The sequence below is a fragment of the Balaenoptera physalus genome (genome assembly GCF_965194825.1).
Source record: "Balaenoptera physalus genome assembly, chromosome: 2".
NCBI classification, from domain to species: Eukaryota; Metazoa; Chordata; class Mammalia; order Artiodactyla; family Balaenopteridae; genus Balaenoptera; species Balaenoptera physalus.
Genome location: NC_138883.1, coordinates 85,873,310 through 85,888,083, shown reverse-complemented (window position 1 = coordinate 85,888,083; position 14,774 = coordinate 85,873,310). Strand labels below are relative to the sequence as shown.

Here is a 14,774-nt window from a genome sequence, read left to right as displayed (position 1 = left end):
AACTTCTCTACATCCTCACCAACACTTATTATTGCCCCTCTTTTTTTGATTTAGTCATCCTAGTGGGTAGGAAGCAGTATCTCATTGTGGTTTTAATTTACATTTTCCTAATACCTAGTGCTGTTGAGCATCTTTTCATGTGCTTGTTAATCCATTTGTGCATCTTCTTTGGAGAAATGTCTATTTAAGCCCTTTTCTCATCTTAGAATTAGATTGTTTCTTTTTATTGTCGAGTTATAAGAGTTCTTTATGTATTCTGGATACTAGACCCTTATCATATGTATGATTTGCAAATATTTTCTCCCATTCTATAGGTTGCCTTTTCACTTTTGTGATAATGTCCTTTGATGCACAGAAGTTTTTAGTTTTAAAGAAGTCCAACTTGTCTAATTTTTTTTTCTGTTGCTCATGATTTTGGTGTCATAGCTAAGAATCTGTTGCCAATCCAAGGTCATGAAGATTTACCCCTGTTTTCTTCTAAGAGTTTTATGACTTTAGCTCTTATACTTATGTCATTGATCAATTTTGAGTTAATTTTTTGTATATGGTGTGAGATAGGGGTCCAACTTCATTCTTTTGCACGTGGATATCCAGTTGTCCCAGTGCCTTGTGGTTAAGAGACAATTCTTTCTCCATTGAATGGTCTTGAACATTTATTGAAAATCAATTGGCCAGAGACGTATGGGTTTATTTCTAGACTCTCAATTCGATTCCATTGGCTTATATGTCTATCCTAATGCCAGTACCACACTGTTTGGATTACTTTAACTTTGTAGTAAGTTTTGAAATTGGGAAGTATGAGTCCTCCAACATTTTTTTTTCAGGACTTTTGGGCTATTCAGGGCCCTTTGAAATTCAGTATGATTTTAAAGATCAGCTTTTCCATTTCTTAAAAAATGGCCATTGGAATTTTGGCAGGGATTGTAGTAAATCTGTAGATTGCGTCCAATAGTATTGCTTGCCTAACAATATTAAATCTTTCAATACATGAACATGGGATTTCTTCCCATTTATCTAGGCCTTCTTTAATTCAGGAATTTTTTGTAGTTTTCAGCATACAAGTCTTTCATCTCCTTGGTTAAATTTATTCCTGGGTATTTTATTCCTTTGGATGTTATTGTAAATGGAGTTGTTTTCTCAATTTCTTTTTTAGATTGTTCATTGCTGGTGTATAGAAACACAGCTAATTTTGTGTGTTGACCATGTACCCTGCAACTTTGGTTAATTGTGTGTGTGTGTATTCTTTGGGATTTTCTATCATATAGTATCACATCATCTATGAATAGAGATAATTTTACATCTCCCTTTCCAATTTGGATGCCTTTTATTTCTTTTTCTTGACTAATTTCTCTGGCTGGAACTTTAACTACAATGTTCAGTAGCAGTGGTGAAAGTGGGAAACCTCACCTTGTCTCTGATCTTAGGGGAAACCTTGCAGTCTTTCACCATTGAGTATGATGTTAGCTGTGAATTTTTCATAAATGTCTTTTATCATGTGGATGAAGTTTCCTTTCATTCCTAGTCTTCTGAATGTTTTTATCATGAAATAGTGTTGGATTTTGTCAAATGCTTTTTCTGCAATCAATTGAGATGATCTCATATCTTTTAAAGATAAAATGCTTTATAGTGCTAAAGCCACTATATTATAATGGAGAAGAGAACATAGAAAAGTTCAGGTTGGGATACTGGTCATCTGAGATAAAGGCAGAGAAAGCCCAGGGGTTAAGAGGCTCTAAGGAAGGCAGATGGTGAGTATTAGGGATTAGAGAATGGAGAGTTCTAGCCCCAGTGGAATGTTTAACCAAGCTGAATGGGATGAGAGTGGGAGGAGAAATGCTTGATTCTTTAAAAACTTCGGTAAGTTGTTTATAAATGCTATATGGTGTACAACAAATATTAATTTACAGTGATTCTACATGGGATAGAGGAAATATAATGGAAAAAGAAACTGGCACTTCCACATGCAAGTACCTGTAAGGTATGAGTACTGCTTGAAGATGTCAGAAGGTGTAGGTCCTGTCAGCAAAAAAACATCAATGATTCCACTCTCTGACATCCAGTGCACATCAGTTTGAGATCTGACCTTTTGTTTAGCAGCAACTGGGCCCATCTGGGTCAATGCATACTGGAAAAGGAATGGAATGAAGGTCTGAAAAATTTCCCTCTAACCCACAACACACATCCATATGTGTGTAATAGTCTGATCCTTTAGTACATACCAATAACCTTCACTGATTATACTGTGAGGACTCTGGAGGCAGAGGACTACCATTAAAAGCCCAGAGCTACAATCACACTTCAGTGGTTTTGTTTCTTCTGTGAGTATGACATGCAGCCATGATCCATTGCTCACCTTTACAGTAGGTTCTGTATTGATCTCCACTAGTGTTTCTGAGGCATTTAGCCAAAAAATGCCTAGAGTCCTGCCCAGTTTGTGGGCCAGGAGATAAGGCACTGAACCATAAATGCCCATTTTGTCATGTATTTTATATCCATAGACATCTAGGTTATAAAGACGGTAAGCATCTCCATCACTGAAACACACAAAGAAGGATTACCAATTACCATTGCATATATATTCTTAATGAATATTATAGCTCCATTCTCCCCTGCATTCTCCCCTTGGGTCCAATATATCTTTCAAAGCTCAACTCCTAACACTTCCCTAAAGGTTTCCTGACCCAATGTGGGTAAATATGATCCTCCTCCTTTGATTCCTTTGGCATCCCCTCATGCTACTATTGGCGTGTATGATCTCATATCTTAGATAGCTTTTCCAAATATCTCTTGTGAGGTGAGGACCATTTCCTGTGAATCCTGCATAATAGCAAGCACACAATAAATTGACAAATTTTGTGAGTATTTCTCTGTCGTGAAAGCAAAATGATAGTATCCTAACATGTTTCCACAGTGCTGAGTAGGGAAAGATTAGGAACTGAATTGAGGTGGGGAACACGGAGCTCAGGTTGGTGTGAGAGCAACACAGTTTCTGATTCACTTGTCACTATGTCTCCCTATTATCTAAACAGCATCTGAACCTGGCAAATTTGACCAGACTCTGTTTCTCTTTGGTTCCGCTTCCTCTTAGTCTGATACCCCTGGCATTTGTTTGTCAATAGCGTTAGTTTGAAATAATCTCCCCGAGGGAATCAAAGGTGATATGAGATGCCACACTCTTCCATTCTCTGGCTCACTGTCCTTTTTTGGTAAAAGCCTTTTTCTAGGTCAGTGATCTTCACAGTGTATTTCCCAGGGTTCCACAGAAAGGCCTTGGGAGGTGAAAGCAAAACCCAGGGAGGTGATATGATGAAGCTCTCCCCGCTACTTCAACCACAGCAGCTCCATATTTTTACTTCCTCTATGTTTTTAGGTTCAGCATTACAGTTTTTATAATTGTCTTCTTTTTGCCAAAAAATAAAAATTGAAAACCACTGCTCTGGGCGATCATTAAAGGGAAGTTCTTAAAGACCTACAAGCAATATCAAGAGGGGAAAGGCCAGATACATATTAGCACTGGCTCAGACATCTCACATATTTTCCTTTCAAACTTTTCCAGTCCAGAAACCAGAGCCTCCTGTAAGAATTCTTGTTTTCACTTTACCTGGTATTTTTAAGTTGGTGTGATTCTGCATGTTGCGGGATCCCATAGACATGCTCAAACCCATGCAAGGAGAAATCCAAACCAATGGAGGCAGGACCTGCAGGGACCAGGATAGTGACTGAGTTTTGCTTCTCAGTGGGACAATCAATTAAGGAGATTCAGCAACTATAAGAGTAGCAAGATGACTAGACTAGGGATCAAGAGACCTGAGATTGCCCTGATCAATCAGTAAATCATGTATGCTGACTCTCTGTACGATGTTATATTTAGGTGTTGTGGGGATACAAAAATGCACATGGCAAAGTTCTGGGCACTTATTAGTTATGTTTCCTTAGCTGTGTGCTAAAGTTCTCTGTGTCCTCATTTATAGTAAATCTCTTTTCTATCTGTAAAATAGGATTACAAAGTTTTAGATTTTTTCCCTAATCTAAATTTTCCAGAAATGTATTGCATACTTGTTTGCTTTAGGAAGCAGAGGATAGCAAGCACTTTTAATACTTACTAGATGAAAGACTGGGTGTCTTCTGCCTGACTGTTCATTTTTACTGCATACAGGAACTACAAGGTCAAGGGCACCAGGAGGACCTTTCCTGGTTCCTCAAAATACCCCCTTCCCTGTGATTGTAGATATATAAATTTCCTTTAGCCAAAGACAAAGTCCTTTATTTAACAATTATTTTAGAGATATGGGGAAAACGAAAGTAACTAGGAGAGATAACACTGACTTAAATTCACTCTCAGGTAAAAGTATTTGCCATCAAATGGTCCTTATTTGGAGGAGTTTATGGAAAGGGGTTGCTTTAGGTAAGGTAAAAAGGATTATAACGTTACAGAAAGGGGAGCTTTAGGGCCCCTCTACTTATAATTTTTGGGCACATGTCAGTCCTGATCATTATATGAGGCTATAGAAATAGATGCCAGAACAGAGATTCTCAAGGAGTTAGGGAAGGTCTGTTATTCCCCAGGGTAGGGAGAAATAAGGAGAAAAGTGAGTATTTTTTCCAACTAAATAAGCCCCAAGTATTTGAACTGTGTCTCCTAAAGGGACAAATTCCTTCCCAGCCACCTACACCCTCCCCCCCGTCACTAAGCCTAGTGAGAAGTGTCATAGATGGTCACATGACGCTCACATGAATGATGGGGAGGCCTGGAAAAGGCTGAGAACCACTGCATTGAAATGTTGGAGCCAATGAGCTCTAGAACTTGGTTTCTCATCACTTGACTCTCATAAAAATAGAATGTGGAATCTGCAGCTGTCTGATTCACTGGATAGTGCAAGCAGTATGCGGACCTCCATGAGACCAGAAGCTCCATGAGGCCTATACTTCTCCTACACTCCCCACAAGTCATACACTCACTATTTCTCTACTGCAATGCATTACTGAAGAATAGGGGACCCAAACATGAGATTTCTGTTCACCATACAGAAGTCACGTGTTTAGGTGCCAAAGCTCAAGGGACTTCTAGATAGAGACTTTTGGCCATTTTTGGAAAGGTCTGTTTTAACACTACACCAATTTTAATTGTACCATTATCTTTGACATCCACAAAATTTCTGAATTTCTCTTCCCACAGGCCCAGTTCCTCTTGATTTTCCTGTTGGCACAAAAAAAGGGAGCAAACTGAGGTTATATATTGCAACAAATGTTGTTACCACAATAGCACATTTATTTGATTAAAATATTAGACTGAGGAAGTGATGTCATCTATTAAAAGGCCAATTTGTGATATCAGTATGTTAAACAAATTAGATCTATGTTCTATATAAATGCCATTAATCATCCTTATGATCTATAGCAGACATGAATATATTTTTTATTGTGGTAAAATATACATAACTTAAAATTTACCATTTTAACCATTTTTAAGTGGCATTAAGTACATTTACATGTACAACCATCATCACCATCCATTTCCAGAATTTTTACATCCTTCCAAACTGAACCTCTGCACCCATTAAACAATAATTCCCCATTCTCCCCTCCCCCCAGCTCTTGATAACTAGTTTTCTACTTCCTGTCTTTATGAATTTGACAACTCTAGGTATCTCATATAAGTAGAATCATACAGTATTTGTCCTTTTGAGACTGGCTTACTTCACGTAGTATAATGTCTTCAAGATTCATCCATTTTGTAGCATGTATCAGAATTTCCTTCCTTTTTAAGGCTGAATAATATTCCATTGCACGTATATATTCCATTTTTTGTGTGTGCATTCATCTCTCAGTGACTCTTGGATTACCGGATTGCTTCTTCCTTTTGGCTACTGTGAATATTATTCTGCTATGAACATAGGCTGCAAATATCTGTTTGAGTCCCACTTTCAGTTTTGGATATATATCCATAAATGGAATTACTGGATCATATTGTAATTCTTTTTTTTCCTTTATTTTTAAATTATTTATTTATTTATTTATATTTTTGGCTGCGTTGGGTCTTTGTTGCTGGGCATGGGCTTTCTCTGGTTGCGGCGAGCAGGGGCTACTCTTCGTTGCGGTGCGCGGGCTTCTCAGTGCAGTGGCTTCTCTTGTTGCGAAGCACGGGCTCTAGGCGCACGCGGGCTTCAGCAGTTGCACCAGGCGAGCTCAGTAGCTGTGGCTCGCGGGCTCAGTAGTCATGGGACGCGAGCTCTAGAGCGCAGGCTCAGTAGTTGTGGCGCACGGGCTTGGCTGCTCCATGGCATGTGGGATCTTCCTGGACCAGGGCTCGAACCCGTGTCCCCTGCATTGGCAGGTGGATTCTTAACCACTGCACCACCAGGGAAGCCCCTCATATTGTAATTCTATGTTTAATTGTTTAGGAACTGCCACACTGTTTGATGTGAATATCTTTAAAAGAGCCAAAATGATGTGAAAGCACTTTGCAAAATGCAGTCTTTTACATATGTAAGGCAAAACATTTAGAATCAGATAACTTGGGTCTCTTTTGAGAGACCCTAAGCAAAGATTTTGGCTGAGATGGGCACTTTCCCCCCTGCTTCAATTAGCCAAACTACTGGCTGTGTTCCTGTGCTGGATGGAGAAGTCAACTGGGATGGCCACTGCTCAGGTTCACTATCTTTTGACCTAGAGCCATGAACTTTCAAGCTTTACAAAAGTCACCTTTTCTCTGATAAAATCAAAAAGTTTTAAAAGAATTGTGTGTGTATGTGAAAAGCACATTTCTTTTTAAAAAGTGAGGGACTTCCCTGGTGGTCCAGTGGGTAAGACTCCGCACTCCCAATGCAGAGGGCCTGGGTTCGAACCCTCACTGGGGAACTAGATCCCGCAGACATGCCACAATTAAGAGTCCGCATGCCACAACTAAAAGATCTCTCATGCCGCAACTAAAAGATCCCGCATACTTCAATGAAGATCCTGAGTGCCACAACTAAGACCCAGCACAGCCAAAATAAATAAACAAATAGATAAATAAATAAATAATAATAACAACAATAATAATAAAGTGAGCCCTTTCCCTATTTCTAGGTTGTTTCTTCATAATTAAAGCTTCTGTAAAGTGAGTCTGTTTGTTTCTTTTAAAACGACACCTGAATTCTTAATGTGGGATTATTATCCTGAGGTCTAGATAGGCTTTAAAGTCTGTGAACTCCCTGAAACAGTAGGAAAAAAATTTTTTTTTCTACAGCGATGGTTCATAGCTTTCATCAGATTCCTGCAAGGGGGTGTTTGACTCAAAACCACTATCTAAGCTACCTGATTAGAGGTCTCCCAAAAGCTAATCTAACATATTGTCACAAAGCTGTGTAAGGCACAAATGTGTTAGTTTTTATCTTCCCTATTTGAAAATGGAAAAATTATTCTCTCTCATATTCATCAGTATGGGCCAGTTCTCAAGAGGAAGAAGCATTTGTCTTATTGCACTGGAAATATTTTTTACCATTCTTGGTGGCCATAGCTACTGTCAGGGTTCCTTTAAAGATGTGTGGGGCTTTGGATGAAGAGAAGATTTCTGGAATGTCCAATCTCCAGAATTTAGCCAAAATAATCTTTCAGAAACAGAAATCAGACCATGTATCTCTGCTGCTTAAGACCTTTCCATAGTTCTCCTTTGCTCTTAAAGTCCAAAAAAGTTAATGTGACTTAGAAGAATGTAAGCTGCATGATAATGAGGGAATCTGATTAGTTTGATGATACAGCACCAATTCCTTGAACAGTGCCTGGCCTACAGGAGGTCCCATTTATATGTAGTACAGCATTTACCAACTACCCACCTGTATAAGGGAAGAACAGACCCATTATATTCCACATAATGATGATGATAGTGAAAAACATTTTAAAAAGATAAATTACTCTATGTAGATTACCTGAGTGGTGTCATCTGATGTAGCCTCCTCATTTTCCTTGGTAGCTCTGCTGTAATATAAAGTTGTTTCACTCATGGCAAGACTGACAATTTGTTCCATGATAAAGATTTTCATTTCCAAATATTGAGACCCCATAAATTATATCCTTTAACTTATTAAAAATAACATCATTATAAAAATAAATTTACGAAATTAAACATTTATGATGAACATTAATCCAACAGCTTGATTTCTTATAAAATATAGATAGATTTGAGTTTTCTTGTTAACTCTTTTAAAAATACATTAATCAGTTTTTTTATTATAAATGTAATACATGTTCATAGTATTTAAACAAAACATAAGCAAGGTAGAACACAGTTCCTCTCGCGCAATATTACCCTAGAATGGAGCAACATGATGCACTGTCTTGCAGGATGATGACAACTTATTCTAACACCTACAGTTGTATTTGAGTGCATATTTCTTCCCATTCTTAACAATACTAGACTTCATGGATTTTTTTTTTTAACTCTTTGCCAATCTAAAATTTTAGAAAAGATAATGCATTTCAATTTGAACTTATACCATTAATGATGCAGACTACCTTTTTATACATTAAATGGTATTTCTAGTTCTGTGAATTGTCTATTCATACTCATTATACATTAATTTTTTTCTTTAGTGTAAAACGCAGCATGCATATAGAAGAGTACATAATGTACGTACAGAGCTTAAAGAATAATACTGAAGTGAACAATTATGAACCTACCAGTGAGCATAAGCAACAGAAATGACTTGTTCTTTTGGAGTTCCTATGTGCCTCTCTTCAAATGCATCTGCCCCCGTAATATTTGCATTCAATGCTACAAATTTCCCTCTAAGCACTGCTTTTGCTGCATCCTACAAATTTTGATGTTGTATTTTAATTTTCATTTAGTTTGAAATCTTTTCCTTTCCTTCTTTTTAGATTTCTTCTTCAAGTTATTAAGAAGCATGTTGTTTAATCTTCAAGTATTTTGGAATTTTCCAGCTTTCTGTTGTTGATTTCTAGTTTAACTGCATTGTGATCTGAGAGCTGGCGTTGTATAATTTCCATTCGTTTAAATTTGTTAAGGTGTGTTTTATGACACAAAATATGGTCTTGGTGAATGTTCCATGTGAGCTTGAGAAGAATGTGTATTCTACTGTTGTTGGATGAGGGAGACTATAGATGTCAATTATAGCCAGTTGATTGATGGTGCTTTTGAATTAGAATATGTCCTTATTGATCTTCTCCCTGCTGAATCTGTCCATTCCTGATAGAAGGGTGTTAAGGTCTCTAATTATAATAGTGGATTCATCTACTTCTAATTGCAGTTCTGTCATTCTTGCCTCAAGTATTTTGATGCTTTGTTATCAGGCACATACACATTAAGGTTTGTTGATTGTTATGTTTTCTCAAAGAATGACCCCTTTATCATTATATAATGGCCTTCTTTATCCCTGATAACTTTCCCTGTTTTGAAGTTAGCTCTTTCTGAAATTAATATAACTACTCCTATTTTCTTTTTTTTTTTGAGAGTCGGGAGTTAAGTTTTATTGGGGGCAAAATGAGGACTGCAGCCCAGGAGACAGTGTTTCAGATAACTGAAAAACTGCTCTGCTATTTTCGTTTTTAAAGATCATAATACTATCATTTATTGGATGAAAAAAACAAAGAGGAAAAAGAATTGTCTTGGAATGTTTGGGGGAAAAACAGCTTGCTTATAAGTAAAATTCTTTCTCTTTGAAATGAGTTAGTAAAAAAGAAAACAATCTTCATTATATGAAATAACATCGCCAGGTAGGAAAAGCAGCACACAAGAATATATTTTTGGATATAAAAATTTATATTTATATTTATATATAGTTATGCCATCAGCAGCATTCAAAATTAGCTGAGTATCTATACAGTTACACAAATTGATTAGTGTTTTAATGAAGTGTTTTAAAAGCTCATCATATTAGAACAGGCACAATATTCTGAAGGCATATAAATTCCCCATGGGTTTTTGAACATCCTTACCCTCAACTTCACAATCAGAATGTACAAAAGCAGTGAAAGATCAGAGTTCAGAGGTGTTTTATTTTTCTTTTCCTTGTTCAAAGTGCCTAAGTCAAGCAAATATATTGAAAAAGGCAAAATAAACACTTTTCATAGCAGAAGATTGCAAGATTGCATGTAAACTATGATTCTCCTTCAGGATATTACACAAGTACAAGGTACACCTGTACTTAGAATAAGGCTCATTACCTCTTCCTGCAGCATGAATGTTCAACAGGCAGAGAGCAACATTCTGCCCAGGGACCAGTCTCAATTTGGTCTCAAAGAATGCCTCCCAAGGATCCACAAGGATAATAAGTCTAGGCAGCCATTTATATCAGGGAACTTTTGTCCCCAGTATGTCTACTTTTTGGTGCTGTCTATTAAATGTAGTAACATTACTTTGTTGTGAATATACACATTAGTGTTATTACGATGCTGTGGACTGACCTTTCACTCCAAATAGCCATGTTCCCCCCGTCTAGTGAACTCACTCTTCCCTGGTTTCAGTTCACCCCGTCTATAGAAAATTTTTTTTACATTTCCAAGCCCCGTGTCAGTTTATCAGCTCCTGCTAAGAAGGATATAATTTTATTTGGTCAATTTACATTAACGATATGGTCGGCCTGTTAAACTTTAGCCATTCTAATAGGTGTGTGGTAGTACGTCACTGTTGTTTTAATTTGCAATTCCCTAATGACTACTGGCATTGAACATATTTTTCAAGTGCTTATTTGTCACTTGTATATCTTCTTCGTGAAATATCTGTTTAAATCTTTTGTTTATTAGATTATTTTCTTAAATTTTGAGAGTTCTTTCTATATTATATCAATACATACAACTTCTTTATTAGATATATACTTTGCAAATATTTTCTCTTAGTCTATTAATTATCTTTTCATTCTCTTCATATAGTCTTTGAATGGGCAGGCATTTTTACTTTTGGTTATGTCCATTTAACCCATTTTTTCTTTTGTGGATCATGCTTTTGGTGTAATATCTAAGACATCTTTGCCTGATCCAAGGTTTCAAGATTTTCTTCATTGTTGTCTAGAAGTTTTATAGTTTTAGGTTTTACATTTAGGTCTATATTGTATTTTGAGTAATTTTTTTTTTTTGATTGACGTTTCATTCTTGTTTGTGGCAACTTTTGAGCTCCTCACGTGCCAGACTGGAAATTACAAGTCCTTGCCTTTTCATTTTGTTCAAGTTTTTTTGTTTGTTTGTATTTTGTTTTTGTGGTTATAATAAATTTTAAAGTTTAAAATTTCTAAGTAATTGAATCAATCAATCTTTTTCCTTATGGTTCTTCAGTTTTTCTCACACTAATAAGATTTTTTTAATTCTACATTTTTTCCTATTTTTTTTTAATTACTGCATTTTATTTATCTTTTTATTTTATGTATTTATTTATTTATGGCTGTGTTGGGTCTTCGTGTCTGTGCGAGGGCTTTCTCTAGTTGTGGCAAGTGGGGGCCACTCTTCATCGCGGTGCGTGGGCCTCTCACTATCGCGGCCTCTCCCTTTGCGGAGCACAGGCTCCAGGCGCGCAGGCTCAGTAATTGTGGCTCACGGGCCTAGTTGCTCCGCGGCATGTGGGATCTTCCCAAACCAGGGCTCGAACCCGTGTCCCCTGCATTGGCAGGCAGATTCTCAACCACTGCGCCACCAGGGAAGCCCTTTTTTCCTATTTTTATTTTTTGTGTGCTTTATTTTTATTTATCTGGAATTCATTTTTTCTAATGTTCTGAGGTTAGGACCTAACTTACATTTTTTTCCCAAGTGGTTAATCTAATTTTCCTAGCACAAAGATAAATACAAATAATGGAAATATAAACTAGTACACAACCTCTATGGGAGGCAATTTGGAAACATCTATCAAAAGTACAGATGTACAAACCATTTGATCAGAAATTATACTTCTATGACTCTGGTCTATGGATATACTTGCATGTATGCAAAATGACACATATACAAGGTTATTCATGAAGTAAGTAGTTGTAAAACAATATCAGAAAAAACTTTAAAGTCTACTAGCAGGGATTAACTAAATGAATCACAGTGTAACCATATAATAGAAACTATGTAGCTGTTTTAAAGAAATTAGGAACTACCACATTGGTAAAGGGAAAAAAAAGCAAGGTACAGAATAATGTGTAAAGATGATATCATTTGTGTCAGCAAAGGAAAAAACAAAGAATACATTAGTCTTATTGTATAGGCATAAATTATCTCTGGAAGAATACATAGAAAACTGGAAACACTGATTACTTTCAAGGATGGAATGAGGTAGCTCAAGGACAAGTGGTGAGGGAGACTTTTCACTATATACACCTTTCTTTTTCACATCTTTATTGGAGTATAAATGCCTTACAATGTTGTGTTAGTTTCTGCTGTACAACAAAGTGAATCAGCTATATGTATACATATATCCCCATATCCCCTCCCTCTTGAAACTCCTTCCCACCCTCCCTATCCCATCCCTCTAGGTCATCACAAAGCACCGAGCTGATCTCCCTGTGTATATACACCTTTGTACAATGTGCTTATTAAAAAAATAAATAAAAATTAAAAAGCCCAACTTAGATATCACCTCTAAAACAAAATAAAACAAAAATAATGGGAGTTTAGTAAAAGGAAAAAATGTTTTAAATATTAATGCTTTAAATATAAATAAATAATGAATTAAATATAAATAACAAATACACAGGGATTTGTTATGCTATTAGTATTTTCAATCAAAAAAAGTAATTGAATTATATTCATAAGGTACTAACAGAGTAGGTGGCAGGATTATGGGTATTTTAATTTTTCTTCTTTTCAATATTTTCTATTTTTCCTTCAATGAACACATTTCTGTGATAAAATAAGTCGTTCATATTTTTAAAATTTATTTATTTATTTTTGGCTGCATTGGGTCTTCGTTGATGCACGTGGGCTTTTCTCTAGTTGCGGCGAGCAGGGGTTACTCTTCGTTGTGGTGTGTGGGCTTCTCATTGCGGTGGCTTCTCTTGTTGCAGAGCATGGGCTCTAGGTGCGTGGGCTTCAGTAGTTGTAGTGTGCAGGCTCAGTAGTTGTGGCTCGCGGGCTCTAGAGCTCAGGCTCAGCAGTTGTGGCACATGGGCTTAGTTGTTCCATGGCATGTGGGATCTTCCTGAACCAGGGCTCGAACCCGCATCCCCTGCATTGGCAAGTGGATTCTTAACCACTACACCACCAGGGAAGTCCCAAAATAAGATTTTTTAATATTAAAATTTTAAAATAGAAATAAGTTGAAACTATGAAAAAAATCACTATGTTGAATGCTTTCTGCAGCTCATATAAGATGTTCATTATTTGGGTAAAAATAGAAAGACTGGAGGATTTAAAGACAATATTGGTAAAAATGGAAGAAGAATCTCCTTCTACTACTATCTTCCAGTTCATGCGACCCACACACAAACAGCTTTGATCAAATGGTTGGTTCCAGAAAATTCCTGGACAACTATTCAAGTCTAAGGTAACTCATGTTATTCTAAGGAGGTAAAATGAAATTCTGAAGACATGTTAGTTCACATTAGCATCTATCAAGTTAACAGGGTGTGGGCTTCCCTGGTGGCACAGTGGTTAAGAATCTGCCTGCCAATGTAGGGGACATGGGTTCAAGCCCTGGTCTGGGAAGATCCCACATGCCGCGGAGCCACTAGGCCTGTGCGCCCCAACTGCTGAGCCTGGGCTCTAGAGCCTGGGAGCCACAACTGCTGAGCCCATGTGCTGCAACTACTGAAGCCCGTTTGCCTAGAGCCCGTGCTCCGCAACAAGAGAAGCCACCGCAATGAGAGGCCTGTGCACCGCAATGAAGAGTAGCCCCTGCTCGCTGCAACTAGAGAAAGCCTGCGCACAGCAACGGAGACCCGATGCAGCCAAAAATAAATAAATAAATTTATTTAAAAAAAAAAGTTAACAGGATGCTTTTTTAGAAGGATGTGTAGGGTAGAGAATGTCCTCAGTCAAACATACAGGATGTGTTAAGAGTGTCATCTTCACAAATGTCTGAGAATAATTTTTGTCATCAAGCCTGCATTCACCTGCACAGGTGAAAAGATGAAATTTCTCAGAACAATATCCCAGCAAATAAGCCAAACCAGTTTTCTATGGTGATGTATTATCTATTTAGGCAACTGGTATTCACAATCAGGTTTTCTTAAGTTCTTTATGTGTTAAGTAATGTGCAAAAATACCTTTGCTTGGGAGGAATCTGCAGCTGCTCAAAGTACAACTGGCCCAGGGAGTTTATGCTCATCACAACCTCTTCTTCAGATACCAAGTCTATCTTGAATGGGTTTGCTGTGATGCGACACTTCAGATCTCCTTTTCCATTTGCCAATAGGAGACTGCCTGTATCCCCTGAGCATGAAATCAGCCTGGAAAACAAGGCAGGAAGAGAAAAATAAATTGCTATAGGTTTACATGGCTCAATGCAATTCTCAATTCAAATTAGTAAATCAATATTCATGTGACATAGCACAGATAAGGCAGTAGAGAGCTGTAATTGAGAGCATGGGCTTTGGTGTCAGAAAGCCTGGACTAAACATAGCTCTCCCACGCACTAGGTGTATAACTGTGGACAAGTTAATCTTTCTAGTTCTTCGTTTCCTCATCTGTAAAGTGGAAATGATAAAAGCAAGAACAAATAGAACTTTTTGAGAGGATTAAATGAGATCACACATGTAAAGCACTTGGCAGAGAGTCTGGCACATAATAAGCGCTCAGTAAATGTTAGCTCTCATCATTATTATTACTTTGGTCTGGACAGTCTAGTAACAAGTTGGTGCATAGAATTT

General features: G+C 37.3%; 1 protein-coding gene across 5 annotated transcripts in view; it reads right to left on the bottom strand.

Moving 5' to 3' along the window:
- GANC (glucosidase alpha, neutral C) overlaps positions 1–14,774 on the bottom strand; it is an 80,693-nt gene that overhangs the window by 43,351 nt on the left and 22,568 nt on the right. For 4 of the 5 annotated variants that reach the window (XM_082453079.1, XM_082453082.1, XM_082453081.1 and 1 more), the window contains 6 exons: positions 14,172–14,354; positions 7,908–7,956; positions 5,131–5,197; positions 3,602–3,698; positions 2,354–2,534; positions 1,972–2,125 (listed from right to left, as the gene is read on the bottom strand). In XM_082453079.1, the coding sequence (XP_082309205.1) occupies positions 1,972–2,125; positions 2,354–2,534; positions 3,602–3,698; positions 5,131–5,197; positions 7,908–7,956; positions 14,172–14,354 (731 nt within the window). The remainder of the gene's footprint in view (positions 1–1,971; positions 2,126–2,353; positions 2,535–3,601; positions 3,699–5,130; positions 5,198–7,907; positions 7,957–14,171; positions 14,355–14,774) is intronic. The other variant, XM_082453080.1, reaches the window with a different exon arrangement.